The 17,684-nt window shown below is 46.3% G+C and overlaps 1 protein-coding gene across 1 annotated transcript in view; it reads right to left on the bottom strand.

Annotated features, from left to right (window-relative positions):
• The window catches only part of LOC130386126 (short transient receptor potential channel 4-like), a 10,312-nt gene extending 333 nt beyond the window's left edge, over positions 1–9,979 (bottom strand). The window contains exons 1-4 of the mRNA XM_056594904.1: positions 9,682–9,979; positions 7,624–7,856; positions 6,921–7,139; positions 3–133 (exon numbers count right to left, since the gene is read on the bottom strand). Of these exons, the coding sequence (XP_056450879.1) occupies positions 3–133; positions 6,921–7,139; positions 7,624–7,782 (509 nt within the window). The 5' untranslated portion in view covers positions 7,783–7,856; positions 9,682–9,979. The remainder of the gene's footprint in view (positions 1–2; positions 134–6,920; positions 7,140–7,623; positions 7,857–9,681) is intronic.
• Positions 9,980–17,684: the final 7,705 nt, after the last annotated feature.

The following is a 17,684-nucleotide window of genomic DNA, read 5'->3' as shown; positions in this document are numbered from 1 at the left end:
GCTGGGGCACGGACACGCCCTTCTGCACCAGCAGCTTGATGATCTCGTAGTTGTTGGTGTGAGCGGCCAGAATGATTGGAGTGATGTCAGGAGTGAAGTCAGAGAACTGCTTGTCCAATAGGATGGGAGGAACCTGCACAGAGCGGAAAAGAGACCAATATGCTAAATGTAATAAAGTGTTTTAGAAGATGAAAACTCATAATATCCATTATCGTTTGTCGTTACGATCTTGCAATCAAATATCGTATAAATGTTCTTGTTGTTATCTTGTTGTAATGCTTAATTGAGATTGTCTTTCATTTCGGACTTAATATTTTGTATTGACTGTTCACATTGCAGTTATGTGGCCAGATATCAGATGTCTGTCGAATCAAGTACCAGATATCAAAGAGTCCCAAATCGGATTTCAGAAGATCAGATTCCATGTGATAGAAAAAAAAAACTGTTTTCGAAAAACAAAATCGAATGATCACTGCAATTTGAACAGGGCCATTGTTCAAACGAAGTTGTCTCCATCGAAACACCACTACTGACTCAAAGACTTGCCTTCCCAGGCCGTCCTATTGCTAGCTATAAGCTAGTAACTTGTGTCAAGGGGAAAGAGTCCCAGCGAGGCGTCAGACACTGTACACACAGTGTCTGTTCACTGTCGGACACACAGCTCACAACATAGCCAGCGTTGTCACGCTGGTTGCACCGCTTTCACAGACAGTGGACACTGCGTTTCATGTTCTACACAACTCAGTACTGGGTCCTTTTACAGGCAAATGGAAGCACACACAAAACAGCTAACAATGCAGCCCTCAACTAACAAGATACCCTTCCAAATCATCAACGTTGGATAAAATATTACAAGGAAGAGAATCATGTACTCTCATACAACAAACTATGCAGCAAAACACATTTTTTTACATCAGTATTACAATCGTCATGCGCTGCATGTGTTTCCGTGTGAGAGTTGGGTAAGCAACGCAGTAGGCATGGCCAACACAAGGTAGCAAGCCAGCATTGCGAGCAGACAGCTGGTCATTAGAACCTCCGACAACAACAGAATCTCAGGCTGCTGCTCCTTCCTGCCCGGACCCGAGCCAATCAATCCTTCACGCGTCTCAGGGCTACGCTTTGGTTTTTCGGAAGCAAAAGCGAGATCCATGTTTTAAGGGATTTCATGCGTGCTTATTATCCTGGCAAGGAAACTCACTTCACATTTGCCTCTTATCATGGAGAAGCCCCAAGCCTCCTTGTGTGGCCCTGGGAGCACGCCGCGGGGGGAATAAGGTAGGCTCTTTGAGCTCACTGGTCACAAGGGGAACTCTATGGCCTCTTCCTTTCCCTTTAAATTAAGCCCTTCTTTATCTGATTCCCCAGACAGCCAGCCAGCGAGCAGACAGAGAGCGAGGGATACTGAATAGGGACAGAGAGGAATGGGAGGATGGGGCCAGGGCTACATGTGGCGTTTACATCATTAAAGAGAGCAGAGCTGGTGAAAGTTAATGTGATGAATGAAGCGATAGCCTGCTGAGCCCTACACCGCAGGTGGATGGGGGGGGGGAAAGAGGGCCTCTTTGATTGGTTATATGTAGTGTTCCGTCTTTGAGGTAACCGTGTTAACATTTTCCTTTTTTCTCTTTTTACATTTGATCAGTTTTTTAATCGAGGTGGAGAGTTTGAGAATCTTTGATCTATGCTTTACTATAAACATGCATCATTACTTGCCTGTTATGATACCCAGACGTATTTGGTGGAGTGATAGTGAATTCCAATACATAAACTAGCCTCTAAAGGCTGTAATGTGTAGTATACAAGTTCATTGATTGGTAATGAGTACAAAAAATTGTCTAGGTAACACTTTATAATAAAGTTGAGTCATAAGTAATTTATAATACGTTAGTAACTGATGAACTAATCATTAACACAACATTGAATATGCATTTTTAGATGATCAATTTATGTAAAAAGGTCCCTGATTTTACCAACAGTTGAACAATCGTATGTTATGTAGGTAAATGTTTAGGTCATCGTTAACTAAAGATTTACAGATGACATGACTGAACGTCACTCTAAGGTGTTACCATAATATGAATATTCAACACACCTCAAATCCTCCAACCATTCCTCAAATATTTAAAAACCATCATACATTTCAGGTTCATAATTTAGCGTTCAATCTGAAACCCACTGCAGAAACACTGCACCTGACTAACTCTTCTAGAAAATAAAAAAAAAGGCTTAGACTCTTTCCACCATTTCTTTGACTGTATTTAGCCCCAATCAGTATCCCGGTCGGTCGCCGATCTCTCCTTGAGGTGGACGTAGCCCTCAGTGGCTGGAGCTAGTCCTTAGCTCGCCGTTTGGGAACAAAAGGAACATGAAATAGTGGACTTCAAACGGCGTCGCCCTTCAGCGGATACGGCGCAGGGCTCTTCTTCGGCTGGGGTTGTGGAGATACGGTAATGGAGAATTCAAACAGAATTATCGTCCACTCATCCCTGTAATGTGTGTTTGTGGTTTCACAGCGCACGGTGGAAGTGAGGCGTCCCTTTCTGCATATTGATTAACGGATTAGCATACGTCCACGGTGATGGGACTTGAGGGGCTGGTTCCATTCTCTCACCATCCTCGTCTTTTTTAAGTCCTGGCGTTGAAGCTGTGGAAATATTTTTTATGCCCCTTATTAAGTGACCTATTTAAAAAAATAAATGGTCTGTCAAAGCTCTGTAAGTTTTGCGGTTTCGATTAAATTTAATTGCCGCATATGCGGTTGTTATCCAAACACTTCATCTTCTCATCGTTCCAGCAGCTTCCCAGGTCCATTTTATCTGTGCACTCCCTTAGGTGGGTCACTGTGTGGGATCCTCCACTACCCTGGCTTTTCTTTTTCAACTACATCCCTTTGAAGCCTCTTTAGAAAGTTTTAAAAAGCACAAACGGAGATCAATGGCCAATTTTTTGTTCCCTTGTTTTTTGATGTCTGTGAAACATTGTTGAGGTATGGTCATTTTTTCTTAGTGAGATCCCCTTTTATATCTCGGAAAATGTTCATAAGAATGCTGATTCTGCATGAGTGAAAACAACAGACATGTGTTGTCCTCAAAGCCACACACTTGGGGAACGTGTAACCAGGCTACTAAGATAAGGCTTGGCGAGGTTTGAACCACTTCTAAGCAAGCTGATTACAGAAGGAAGAAAGGGAAACTGAAAGAGAAAACGTAAAAATCCCTTCAGAGTAACAGCATTACGTTTCCCTCAAGTATCCGTAATGTGTTTAGTTGATTACATCGATCCCGGATGAAAATAGAACCCTTGCAGTTAAATGCTCCACTGGAAGACGTCTACATATATAAACTTCCATCTACTTCCATCACGCAAGACAAATAAGCAGGCAAGACTATTGGGGGGGATCCATTGAGACAGCTAACCTAATGGCCATTTCCAGCAGCGCCTGGAATGAATGGGATGATTCATCTTGGGTGTAGAGACTGGTAAGAGATGAGATGCACCATTCCCCCCCCCCGCCCCCCCTTCCCCCCCCCCGTCCCGGACAGCCTTTTAATAGAACCAATGAGCCGTTCTTTACCAAGATACGGGGCTTCTTCCCTGCTCTACCCTGCAGTGTGGACACAAAGGCACGATGCTCCTGGCTCGCTGGGGGGGAAACACTTACTGGCTAGACCATTAAGGTAAAGAGCAAGCCTGTCAGGTGATGGATGCTAGCGCATTTGACTTGTTGCGCAGAATTATCCACCAACTGCACGCTCATCTTATACTTACTATTGCCCGTCTATAGACAATAAAGGAACAATATTTGTGGCAAATTTCTAGTATGCATCTCCGGTGTCTCTCTCCTCACTGCTGTTTGTTGGTTGTGTGTTTGTTTGTTTGTTTGTTTCCTTCCCAACGTTTTCTCTTATGATGGCCGTCTTGGCGTTGAGTTGGCCAAAGATATGCCGGTTCATAAGTTTGAGCGGGAAAGTGGATATGATGAGTACTTCTTCATCGTACAGGCGATGAAACACACTTTCTCCAGTGCTTGTAGGAGGATGGACTGTTTTAATAACAACGCTCCATAAAATCCACTATTTGTTCTTAGAACATTTAAGACAACAGACCACAGCTGACCTCCGTCCTCTTGTCATAATTTTCCAACTCAAAGGACTGCAACAGTGTTTTGAAACCAAAAGAAAAAAAAATAGCTTCATACGGGGCAAGCCTAGGAGATATATAGGCTATACAAGATAATACCACTTTGATTCCACATTCTGAGGCGGTTTGCTGCCTTGCACTGCTCCTGTCCGTTTCGATCAGCAGTGGTATAGGTAATGTCCTCATCCACTTTGGCTCCACCTCAGTAATGGGTTTCGAATGGTGAATCAGACATTAGACCTGTGTACCAGGACTTGCAAGCACAGAAGCTCACACGACCGCAAGACCATGAAGGAAAGCATTCCAAAGATAAACCTTTTAAAAACTAATTTGCAAAACGATTAAGTATTTGTGGTTTCATGTCCAAATATAGCACCTCCTGAAATAACCTAAAGCCTAAATCTGAATACCCTCTATATATATATATACAGTATATAGACTATAAAATACCATTAAAAACAATGCCTTTACTTTCAGCTTTACACTTGGTAAGTGCATTAGCAAGTGTGAGGGGGCAAGGGTACATCGCCATTAAGGGTACATTAATGCTAATGACGGTTATTATTTTAAGCTATTTTATGCTCGCTGAGCACACAAAGCAAATTAAGGACCCAGTGCAGTGCTATAACGTCCAATGATGTTAGTTCCGTTGCTGGAGCAACATTGCATAGCGAGCACTTGTAGCATCATTGGATGTTACTTGAGCATAGCATAGCATAGCTAGCCACTGGTTAGCATAGTGATGGTTAGCATAGTGAGGCCACTGGTTAGCATAGCTACAGGTGCTAGCTATGCCATGCTCCAGTAACAGAACCAGCACCCATGCGAGGATCTAACAGCTACAGTTGCGATTTCCCTCGGCCTCACTGACACTAAGAAAACCGTTGAGTAAATCTGTCCTCTCTCTTCTGGTGGGCCCAGGCTTTATTTAGCACAGCGATGCCACTGGTTCGCACGTTTGAATGGCAGTGAGGGAGATGTCCATAATGACGGGCTGGACGAGCACCAGCTGGCCATAACAGATACTGGCGACCGCGTGAATTCATTACACCGGGGAAAATGGGCCCGTTTTCTGAAGGGTCATTGAATGGTCGTCCTCAGCTGTAGCCAGGCTGCTATTTGCCTTCCAGTCGTTTTGAAGGCTAAACTACAGAAAAACCGGCAAGTAGATTTGAAGTGCGTATTTCTATGCATATTCAGAGCTCTAGAGTGCGTCTGGTCATCTTTCATGGGGGCCCTAATGGTATTTTGGACAGCGTTCGAACCTACGGGAACAACCCTCGACTATAAATAATAAACAAGCCTCGATGAAGGACAGGGCCCTTTGTCAACTTGCCGATCTACAGTTGCCGTGCTTCACTGAGTTCGAGTCATCATGGAACTGACCTGGAGGATGTTTATGTATGTCGTTTGATAGGTGCATCAAACAAGAGCAATGCGCTTTCATTTTCCATGGACTAAAAGGCCACACGGCAGAAACTGGGAGGCAGTTGAAAACCGATTCAACATAAAGGCATCGACAAATCTAAGCATGGCCGAGTGTTTATTAAGATAAGCTGCCTTCATGTACACACCCCAGGTCACCCCTCAGCCCCCTGTAACAATTGCCTGCCCCTGTGTTTCTGCCAGAGTATTCAAGCTCTGACTGTTTAAAGAAGAGGTGGGCTTATCCGTTCTGCAGTTTGCTAAACAATGGAGATATTCAGAATCATGATTCACGACGTTCCCAGCATCCCAACACGAGTCCCAGGAAAATCATGGTATATGTGCATACAAATGCACTGATCCTATTATTCATGACTGTCGTTAATAAATTATGCTTTTTGTCTTTTATTCCAAGAGTCCCAGCTGTGCAGCTGACTGTAGAGGCTGTGCTTTCATCTCATATGCTGACATTATAGATATTGATTGTTGTTTGATTAATCGTGTGATAGGCTGTCATCATAATGTAAAGGTCACATACATACATCTTCATGACTAAGGCCCCATATGGACTGAAATGAAGCTTGCTGTAATCAGGGGAATGATCTCAAATGGGATCAACAGTCCCTGAATGTACAACAACATGTGACTAAAGGTTAATTTACCTTTAGTTCGGATGAAAGGCTTTGGTTTAAGGAATTCAAATCATATTCGGAAATAAGGTCCGCTTCAGGCTTCCCTGGACCCCATGTTTCCCTGGTCCCCCAAGTGTCCCTGGTTCCATATGTTCCTCTTGTTCCTGGTCCCCCAACCGCCTAAAGTGCCCTGGTTCCCTGGTTACCGGGTTCCTTTATCTCTGGTCCCTGGTCCCCTGGTCCGCTGGTTCCCAATCTCCTGCTCCCCTCGTCTACTGGTCCCCCGGTCGCCTGTTTCCCTCAACCCTGGTTCCCTCATCCCTGGTCCTCCACTCCCCTGTCCCTGGTCCCCTGGTTCCCCTCACCCCCAGTCCCCACGCCCCTGTCCCTGGTCCCCTGGTTCCCCTCGCCCCCAGTCCCCACGCCCCTGTCCCTGGTCCCCTGGTCCCCCTCACCCCCAGTCCCCACGCCCCTGTCCCTGGTCCCCTGGTTCCCCTCACCCCCAGTCCCCCTGTCCCTGGTCCCCTGGTTCCCCTCACCCCCAGTCCCCACGCCCCTGTCCCTGGTCCCCTGGTTCCCCTCGCCCCCAGTCCCCGCGCCCCTGTCCCTGGTCCCCTGGTTCCCCTCACCCCCAGTCCTCCACGCCCCTGTCCCTGGTCCCCTGGTTCCCCTCGCCCCCAGTCCCCGCGCCCCTGTCCCTGGTCCCCTGGTTCCCAGTACCTGCATCCCGCCGCTGGGCTTCTTGTGGTTGAGCAGCAGCTCCACGGCGCCCACCACCTCCTTGCGGATGGCGTGCAGCAGGGCGTCGCCCACGTACACGTTGAAGCTCAGCACCAGCTCGATGATCTCCAGGTTCTCGTTCTCGATGGCGATCAGCAGCGCCGTGCGGCCCAGCGGGTCGATGCAGTTGATGTTGATCTTGAAGTAGATCTCCGCCTCCTGGAGAACAGGTCAGAGGTCAGGTCTGTTAAGCCCTGGATCGCTCTTTAAACTCTTTAGACACTGCAGATTCCTTGCGTTCAGCTAACCATTCAAGCATCACTTCACCAATCCACCCATTCAACCATTCAACCATCCATCCATTCATTCATGTAACATTCCATCCATTCTTTGAATCACCAATCCTTACGTACATTCATTGAACGATCCCTCTATTCTTCCATACACCGATCCATTAATTCATCCATTCACCGATCCATGCATCCACCCGTCCACTGACACAGCCCTCCATCCACCCACCGTCTGAATCAGCTCCGTTCCAGCCAAAGAGCTACCATCCATCCATCCATCCATCCATCCATCCATCCATCCATCCATCCATCCATCCATCCATCCATCCATCCATCCATCCATCCATCCATCCATCCATCCATCCATCCATCCATCCATCCATCCATCCATCCATCCCTCAAGGGTACCGTACCTCCAGGGCCTGCTTGACGCTGGCGTAGTCGCCCTTCTCCACGGCCCCCAGGTAGGCCTTCTCCAGCGGGGACAGCTCGGACTCGGACCGCACTATCCGCAGGGGGATGCGGTCGCGGTACGACGCGTTGTCCGTCCTCCGGTAGTACAGCTGGGACATCGTCGTCTCCCCCCTCAGCCCTCCTGGGTGCTGCTACCTCTGCACCTGCCGCCGCCAGGCAGGAGACCTGAAGCCTGGGGGGGGGGGGGGGTACGGGGAGGGGAAGGGGAGGGGAAGGGGTGGAGGATAAGATAATTGCATTATACATTTGCTTTGAGTTCATTTTTTTTTTTTTTACAGATTTATTTCATTACATTTAAAGAAAAATGATTATTACATTTAGGAAAAGGAATTGAATTATAGTGACTTGAGGACAGCTGCATGCACTGCAGGGGGTCCAAAGAGGAAATGAAGTAGTCACTCGCTTGCTTGTTGCCAAAAGTGATTGCCTCCTAAATCTTCTTTCTTTCAGAAACTACTAAATTGGGTGACCTCAGAATCCCATCCGCACTAATGTGTTTTCTTTTTCCTCACGTAATGTCTCATTTGATTTACACCAGCACTTGGCAATTTTTTTAATCATTCAGGGTTTCAACCACAAATATTAAGGGTTTAATTATATAGCTCGAGTGGGTGGGCCTTTACTGTCGAAACAGGACGAATTTAGCGCACTAGTTATAGACTCCCTCACGGCAAGAGACTCAAGCATTGTCAAACAGGTGACACAAGCTGATGTTTCTTGGCAGCGTTTGGGTTCGTGTCGTTTGCACACGTGATGTTTGCATTTTCTCCTCCCAGCCCTTTGGCTCCGTTTGCGTCTCATTCAGCATGACGAACCCAACACCGACGGAGACTCGAAAAAATATGAAATACTCCATGGGTACGATCATCATCACACCAATTTTATTCATCGACTTAGATAGATAAAATGGGTCATAAAAGGAGGCTTTGGGGAGATCCATGAGTATTAGGGTCATGTCATTTAATTAGCACTCTCTGGAATGGATTTGTAAGAAAAGGTTAGTGTTTGGTCATGAGGTGTTACTTCAGAATCTGTGGTTCTGCTGTGGTAAAATAATATATATATCTAAGATGGCTAGATACTATTCTAGGCATGGTGATGTCATGCATCACCAAAACGTCTCGTTATTGTGAGAAATTGTGAAAAATATCATATTCACTTTCTGTCTATAAAACATGTTTTTGTGTTTTCTTAAACCATGAGTGTTCACCGGTTATCATTTGTTAAGAGCGACATTTAAATCTCAACTTTGTATCACCAAAATAAACAGCAAGACGCACACACAGCGCCGCACCACTGGCAGAGACTCATAAAAGATGCGCGGCCATAAATCCCACACACGGTCTGGAACCTCTCTTCCAGCTAGAGACCCTGCAGAGCGGTGTCAAAAACAACGGCAGATATTCCCCAGTCTGCAGCGTGGACCGAGAAGCGGTTCAGACACTGTGGAGAAGGAAGGTGGAGTTGGAAGGTGGAGTATGACGGTGTAGTGTAGTAGGACGGTGTAGGTCCAGTAGGACTCAGTAGTATGAAGGTGTAGGTGTAGTAGGATGGTGGAGTAGGACGGTGAATCAGTCCAACACGCAGAAGTCTGCTGTTTATTTTCTGTCTACTTTATGCGACAACTGTTGGAGTAAACGGTGCTTGAAATCTCCCAGAAATAATCCACAATACAATGAAACGGTTTGGCGTTGACAGCGTGCATTCGACCTCATATTAGTTTGTATATCCTTGAGCATTACTGTAAGAAAATGTAAAATGCCTACTTATTTGCTGGAGTAACGCTTCACTGTACCAAACAATTTGGTATAGGCGACAGTGAGCAAGCAGCCGCACGCATTCCAACGCAGCGACGCGTAAAAATAGAAAATAGACTCACTGATAGACTCACTGAGCCACCAAACGAGGGCTTCTCTTAGGTTGATACAAAAACAAAATGCAAGGAGGATACAGACCTCACACAAAGTACACATGTGAACAACTTGGATCTCACCTACCCAAATTGGAGACATAGAAGGTGTATCCGCGGCGCTCTGCGTTGCTAATCCGTTCGGTCCTGTGTTTTTTAGTTTGTATTTAGGATGTTTTTGTATGTATCCATCATTAGTTCTTCTGTCATCCACTCCACGACAATGTTGGTCACGACCTCCATGCGGAATGAGGATATGGTGAAAAAAAACAACAGACTAGATAGTGGTCCGTTTTGTATTCAGCATCAACGCACAAACACACAAGAGGAAGGGATGAGAAATCAACTAAAAGTATAAGATCCCAACTGTGAATCTCCCAGACTAGACCGGTCTGCAACCTATTCCCCTCTTTTGGCTCTTTGGCTCAGCAACCTGTTGGGAGTGAGCGCACAGCTCTAGTGAGGGCGATCAGTGCCAGCAGCGTGCGACTTGGTGATGTGCAGAGCGCGGGAGAGCAGTCTGTCTGACCGTGCGCACTTGGGGACGATGGAGACGCGAACACGATCCGCCAAACGCACGTAGGGTCGCGTGTGCGAAAACAGTTCCGCCCGATGAGGTCTGGGAAGCCAAACGTTTGAGGATGGATTAGTGGTTTCGACTGCGGGATATCATGGTTTGTGTCCGGACTCACTGCATGAATGGATCTTCGCGGTACTGCGTGCGCCCAAAAGAAAAACAGGAAACACAAACTCATAAAGGCGAGCCCCTGTTGCGATGATCAAGTAGCTGTTCGTTGTTTGTTCTCAGATGGTTGAACTGTTCCTATTCAGGAATTATGCACAACTGTTGATTCGAAATTCTCTCTCTCTCTCTCTCTCTCTCTCTCTCTCTCTCTCTCTCTCTCTCTCTCTCTCTCTCTCTCTCTCTCTCTCTCTCTCTCTCTCTCTCTCTCTCTCTCTCTCTAGCTCTCTCTATATATATATATACACACAATCAGATTTATTAATTATATACTGCATGTGTTGATAAGCTCCGCTTATGTTGATTTTACCTTATTTTATGTTTATTTTACCAGGAATAATTGCATGAGATTCAGTATCTCTTTTACAAGGGAGTCCTGGCCAAGACAGCAGCATATACTTCCATATAAAATCTACATAAAAAAACAGACAACAGAAAACGGAAAAAGACAATTGGCAGTTTAACATCATCTCAACATGATCACCAGCAACGTTCAATATTAGCACATGCAAATATTATAGCACAAAGCAACATTGCACCCGTGTTATTGTTATGAACTTTAAGGTATCACTATTATCATGGTTACCAGGATTTGTAACTTCCACTTCTATTGGCATGGTCCAAAGTCACATACACACACACACACACACACACACACACACACACACACACACACACACACACACACACACACACACACACACACACACACACACACACACACACACACACACACACATGTTTTTTTCAACATCCAGAACCGTTCTCAGTCCTTTAGAGGTTAATGAAGCGCACTGTGAAATTCGAGGTAAATGATTTTACCCGGTTCCTCACTTGAACCTCGAACCAGACGCTCTCTCTCCAGGCAGCCTGAATAATCAAAGGCTGGCACACGTTACAAATCATATATACCAAAGAGGAATACATCATTACCAAGACCAGTGCAGAGAGACATGTTTGTGTGTGTGTGTGTGTGTGTGTGTGTGTGTGTAACTCTTCCCATAGAAGGGTCTCGACACAGTCCACCCCAGCTCAAGTGTTCTTCTTCTTCTTCGGAGGCAGGCAACGCTGCTCCTGGGACGGGGCCAGGAAGTACTCTGTTACATTTAATTCCAGGGAAGAACGCGGCACTGCTTGGCATCCGACGGCGGGAGACCGGGAGAGCTGGAATGTTTCCTCCGCGTGTTGACAACTCTGAACACAATGTTGACGGAGTGACTTTAAAAGGCCAACACAGGCACAGCCACTCTTTACAGAGTGGCTGTGTTCATCGACACAGACTCTGGTTGGTTAGTTATTTGGTGATCCTCAATCCACTAACTAGAGTTCCATGTATGTAAACGGGACTCGACAGTGGTCAGTGCTACGGTGAGTGTGTTGTGAGTGCGTTGTGATTGTGTTGGGATTGAGTTGTGTGTTGCTGTCAGCATCGTTAGGAGCAGGGCGCGTCTCGGCGGTCAACGAGAGGCCGTTGGTCCACTCCTTAATCACGTTGCGTTGCCACGGTGATGATGCTGATGTGACTAGACAGGAAACGGTGATGGGCGGTGGGGAAATCTGTGTTTGTTTCGCCGGCAGTCACGGATGCAGGGTGAAGAGCCCACAGAAAATAAGACCACCCATAGGAGCTCAGACTAGACAAGACGTCGTGTCGCTTCCTACGGATGTTTACTTTTATTCCACGGCAACAAAAACCGCACCACTGTAAACACCACGAGTGCCTTTGTTCTGAAGCCGGTGTGTGGTGGATACCCTGGAGGGAGATGGCTTGTTGTCGCTCTCCCTCTCTGAAATAATGGGCAGGCTGATTGAGGGCGAACTAGCGTGAAACTGTGTTGCCGCCGATTCCCATTTTAGTGGTGTCACTTTCGCTGCACCATTTCCTCCCCGACGCCTCCAACTCCTGTCTGTGCCCCAGCTCTCTCCCCCCCCCTCTTATTGCACTCATTCTCTCTTTTTCTCACTCCCTATCTCTATCTCTATGTTTCTCTCTCTTTTTCCATCTAGCTTGCGCTCTTTCTCTCTCTCTCCTTCTCCTCTCTCTCTCTCTCTCTCTCTCTCTCTCTCTCTCTCTCTCTCTCTCTCTCTCTCTCTCTCTCTCTCTCTCATTCTACCACTACCACTATCTCTGTCTCTTCCTCTCCCTCGCTCTCTTTCTCATATTCTACCACTATCCCTTTCCCTCTCTTTTGCTCCCTCTCTCGCTCTCTCCCTCTCCCTCTCGCTCTCTCTCTCTCCCTCTCTCTCTCTCTCTCTCTCTCTCTCTCTCTCTCCCTCTCTCTCTCTCTCTCTCTCTCTCTCTCTCTCTCTCTCTCTCTCTCTCTCTCTCTATCTCATTCTGCCACTCTACCCGCTCTCTCTCTCTCTCTCTCTCTCTCTCTCTCTCTCTCTCTCTCTCTCTCTCTCTCTCTCTCTCTCTCTCTCTCTATGAACACATAAGTCCCCACTCTCACCCCTTAACCCCTAATCAAATATATTTCTGATGGATCCTTAATGGCCTTGGCAGACATGCATAGAGGTACATGCAAATTCCTCGTGTGTTTGTGTGTGTATGCATGTGTGTGTGTGAGTGTTTGTGTATGTGTGTGTGCTTGCATGTGCTATATGTCCATGTGTGCGTGCGTGTGTGTTTATGTGAGTGTGCTTGTGCGTTCCTGTGTGTGTGTGTGTGCGCGTTCAGGTGTGTGTATGCATATACATGCACACGTGTACAGGCCAGGTCCTCGGATCCAACCCATAGCGTCACTTGGGTCCCCATGAAGCTCGTAATGGCTTCCCCTGCTAGAGAGCTGTTCAACAGAGAAGCCACCACACTCTTCTCCATGAGCATGTGTAACAGAGTTAAAATGTAGTGTAGTATTATATATGATTTTCGCCAAAATAAAACTGCCTTGTTTAATAAGTGTGAATGGGAGCCACCCTTGGCCATATGGTGTACTGTAGATCTGCTGCGTTTTGTCCTGGGTTGCTTTCCTACTCGATCAGAGAAGCCTTTGCTTTTGATCTGATGCTGTATGTCTACACCAAATCCTGATGGCAATGTTTTGATTTATTTTAAGAAAATTCAACAGTTTCGCCTCCGTCTCCCTGATGCTTGACCATCGTTACACATGAGGTCAGCCAGTCAGCGCGGTATTCCTGCGCCCAATGGTTCACCACAGCAGTGATAGACTGGGGCTGTTGGGCGGGGGGGGGGCTTGGTGCGATAGGGAAGCACATACGTTGACCTTTTCTCCTGCTTTTTTTTTTCTTCTTGGTACTCGGCGTTGTCACAGTGATTCCAACGGGAGACGGTTTGTGTATTCTGGCTCTAGGGTTCACTCTGAAGCCACTGTGGCCATCGCAAAAACCAATCACTCCGGAGCTCTGTAGAGGGGCCTTCCGGGAAATTAAAATTGATCGGACTCCTTCCTCCCCCTTGGTGCAGGGCCGATGCTGGTGGGGGGGGGGGGGGGCTGTGACCCAACGGAACGTGAACAGAGGAGAAGGAAGGAGATACGATCACCTGAGTGATGCTCCACAGGATGCAATGTGTTATTTATATATTGTTTCCTGAACAAAGCCGATAAATCATTTCGATTTTGTTTCCAATGAGATGCATAGATCCATCAGAGACGCATTTGTTGCTTGGACATTTTCCGATCAGACGGTCAGTGTGGAAAAAGTGTTTAAACCTCTAGATGCACTTTTTTACTAACCTGACCTTCTCTTTTTTACCTTTTAAAAACCTTCAGCGACCAGGATCCCAGTTCCAGTGATTTATCGCCATGGCACAACCCTTAGATTTCTACAAGTGACATTGGCGGCTATTTTAACGTAATTGTATTTTTTTCACATGCACAATTCAACTTTACCGAGAAAAACATCAAACGCTCCTGAAAAACCAGAGCAGGAAGCAGAGTTACAGCGCGACGCGGAGCAGTCTATTGATGACCTTCTGCGGGCACTTCCAAGAAGTTGAATGGGAAACATTCTCCAGAGTCTGAACAATCTGTTTATACTCTCCCGGTATACACACACGTCTGCTGTACAACACCCTGGCCCTCAGCGCTATCGGCCAGGGATTTACCTTAACAGGGGAGCCTGAGGCATTTCTTATCCTTCGTCTTCTTCTTCTGTGGTGTTTGTCACACTACAAGGCTGTGTCTGCTACAAGGTTACATAGAACGTCCACACACACGCGCACACACACACACACACACACACACAAACACACACAAACACACCAAATCATTCATGGACAAGCCCGCCTCCAACTCTAAAGGAATTAATTATTCCACGACGCTGACACTGACTGTGAAGTCCACACCAGTGTGACAGAGATTTATCTCCATGGTGGAATGCTTTCTTAGGAATAAAAATATATATATGAAGAGAACACTTGGATAATGCCAGAAGGGAGATTCAGGTGTCACGGCAGCAAGAGAACAGTGCAAATCAAACAAGATAATACAAATTAGATGTAATAATAGCTCTGTCGTTAGAGCATGTTGGTTTTGTTATAGATAGGACTTAAAAGTAAAATACGTCCAAAATAATCTTTGGAGCCAAAAGTATTATTCCCATGTGAGAGTTAAGACAGTTGTTGATTCAAAGTTAAAAATAAGTTGCTAGACTTCTCGCCATGTCTTCAATGGACTCTCTTGTCTTAGCTGCTGGATAATTTAAAACTATACGCAGAGAGATTAACCGACATTGCTCGATTCACTCTCAAGGTGTTCCCAGCATCTGGTCCGGAGTGGGCTCTGTGCCTATTATCTGTTCTCCCTGTCCTGCATTAGCATTAGCATTAATCAGCAGAGAGAAACTCAAAAAAATGACACTGTCTTCTATCACCTGTTTCCAACTGAGCCGTTAGCCGCAAGTTTAGCGAGCTCCAGTGAGGAGGAATGGCCATAAAAAGTCATGGCAGTCAGCAGGATGAACGACGTTCTCTCTGAACGGGTGGTTTGCTCCATTTGTTCCGTGTGGTTTGCTGACGTTCCCGAGGTCGTTTGTCTTGGTGGAATATAAATTAAAGGTATGTTGCGATACGTTTTGGACGTGTCTGGGAGGTTTATAGTGATAACAATGGACCTTTAATAGGGCGCAATTTTCTGGGAAGAAGTTTCCAAAGTGCTCTGCTGATGATAGATTAATAAAAAAGCGAATAAATTGTTTAACATCATCACTTAAGAATCATCATCATCAGTTAAAATTACATGTATTATTGAAAGCCATTTAATGAACTGGCATGCTGTTCAAATTCAGAGGTGCGTTCAAAGTATCAGGCCTGAGTGGATTGAACTTACCACGACAACTAAACACAAAAACGCTTTTGTGTTAACCCCACTCTAATAAATGGCAAAGAGCAGAGGCGAACCAACCATCAAGTGTAGAAGCATTAAAAAGTATATAAAAATAGAAAAGAACACAGGAAGGAAAAATGTCACGGCCAAGAAGTCAAATCCTGTTTTTTTTCCATTAGAAAAGCTTTTGTCAGCCTGTGGTCGTCCAATCACTTTTGTCCAATGACTGGCGTCTGCTCTTGTTCTCCATTGATTCAAAGGTTGGTGGAGTGTGCCAGCAGCTTCAGCTGTCTGATCATGCTCCCCTTTCCCAATTTGCTCGTTTCAGCCCGTATCAGCCAAATCGGGCTCATGTTGGACCGCCAACAGACGCTTTTGTTTCAGGGTTTGATTCGTGCTGCCTGCTGTGTTAGTTGCCCTTAGTTTGGTGTTTGGAGTCAGGATTCACTGGGTTTGCTGTGATCCGCAGCAAAGTCAGACACAGAAAGTTCATGTTGTTATTCCAAACCGCAGAGACTTTAAGAACTTTCCTCTGCATTGATAAGCTTTCCTCTGCTTTGATAAACTAGCCAAAACATGAGATCAATCGAGCCTTGTAGGAACTTTTTTTGTTTTTTATGTGTTACATTGCTGGTGTGTGGCTTTCTCTGTTTCGAGATGGATGTGTAGGGTGTTGACTTCCACCCCAACATCAATAGGTGGATGTTCTCACAGTGGGTTTGTGGCTGTGAGACAGAGAGAGTGGGTGAGAGAAACAGCGAGAGAGTGGGGGAGAGACAGAGGGGGAGGGATATAAAGTGAGAGGGAATGATAGGGAATTGGGTTTCTAAAGTGAAAATAAAATAAAAATAAAATCAGACATAAAACAAGATGAAATGAATCATTCAATTTAAAAAAAGAGAGTATTATCTGGATCAATAGACCAGATTCCCTCAGTTTATCATCCTAACTCGACCATCGATTGTCGATAGGTGGTCGACGGGCTCTCCCCTGAGAGCCCGTCCCCTGGGAGAGGAGGATCCAGCCTTACTCTACTCTCCATCCACCAAAGGGAGGTCGGGAGGATCTGCTGCCCGGCCAGAACTTCCCCAGGGCTTTGTCCTCGCGGCGGGAGACACCGCTCTGTTCTCCAGCCCGTGATCCTCGCCGAGGACATCGTCCACGTGAAGCTGGTGGGAAAAAAAACAACTAAGCTGAAGCAACGTGACTCCCCAGTGAAGTTCTTAGCGGTGTGTGCGGATCAGCTGTCCGTCAGGTCAGCCCTCTTTTCTCTCTCTTTTCACACGTGAAAAGCGGCTCGCAGACGCGGAGAGAAACCCCGCTTCTCCGTGGGTTCCCTTCCTGTTTCTAGCGATGGATGCGGACGGCTGAACACTATCTGCTGTGCTGCTCCCTGAAACACGTCCTCCAACGTGTCCTGGAGGAGACGTTCCGTGAGGCCTTGACCACTTTCACTCGCTGGTAAACACTGGTGTTCCCCAGACGGAAGGAAACCCACTGACATGTTCTGGATTTCATCTGCGGCGGTCTCGATTGCTTACGTTTAAGCAAGTAATCGTGTGAACAATCGAGAGAACATAGATACCCTCAGCAACGATGCGTGTTGTTTTGTTGGGAGATTTTTCTTGCCCTTGTGGGGGCTTGGGTCAGGGGGGGGGGTGTCTTAAACATTTGGCCCGTCAAGCCCTTTGAGACTGTAATGGTTATTAAGGTCTATGCAAATACAATTGAATTGAATTGAATTGATCAGCATATTTCGTGGACCATTTTACAAATAAACCCTTTAAAGAATGCTGTTCCTTTTGATTTATCACCAAGATGAAATATCGCACACGGTTCATAAATAAATGTTTCCCATTATGTCAGCTGAGAGCCGGGAGAGAGAGCTGGTGTGGGTAACACATTACGTTCCCCTGACATTTCATCTGGGGGGGAGCTTTGATTGGGCCGCACTACGACGCGACAGGTTATGATGGACGCTGTTCCGTCCACATACGGTTCTGCCCCACCAAACGCGTGTGAAATCAATATTTAATGTGGTACTTTTGCCAAAGAACGTAT

The sequence above is a fragment of the Gadus chalcogrammus genome, chromosome 7, assembly GCF_026213295.1.
Source record: "Gadus chalcogrammus isolate NIFS_2021 chromosome 7, NIFS_Gcha_1.0, whole genome shotgun sequence".
Taxonomy (NCBI): domain Eukaryota; kingdom Metazoa; phylum Chordata; class Actinopteri; order Gadiformes; family Gadidae; genus Gadus; species Gadus chalcogrammus.
The sequence above is the reverse complement of the archived record's forward strand: the minus strand, read 5'-3'. Positions and strand labels throughout refer to the sequence as shown.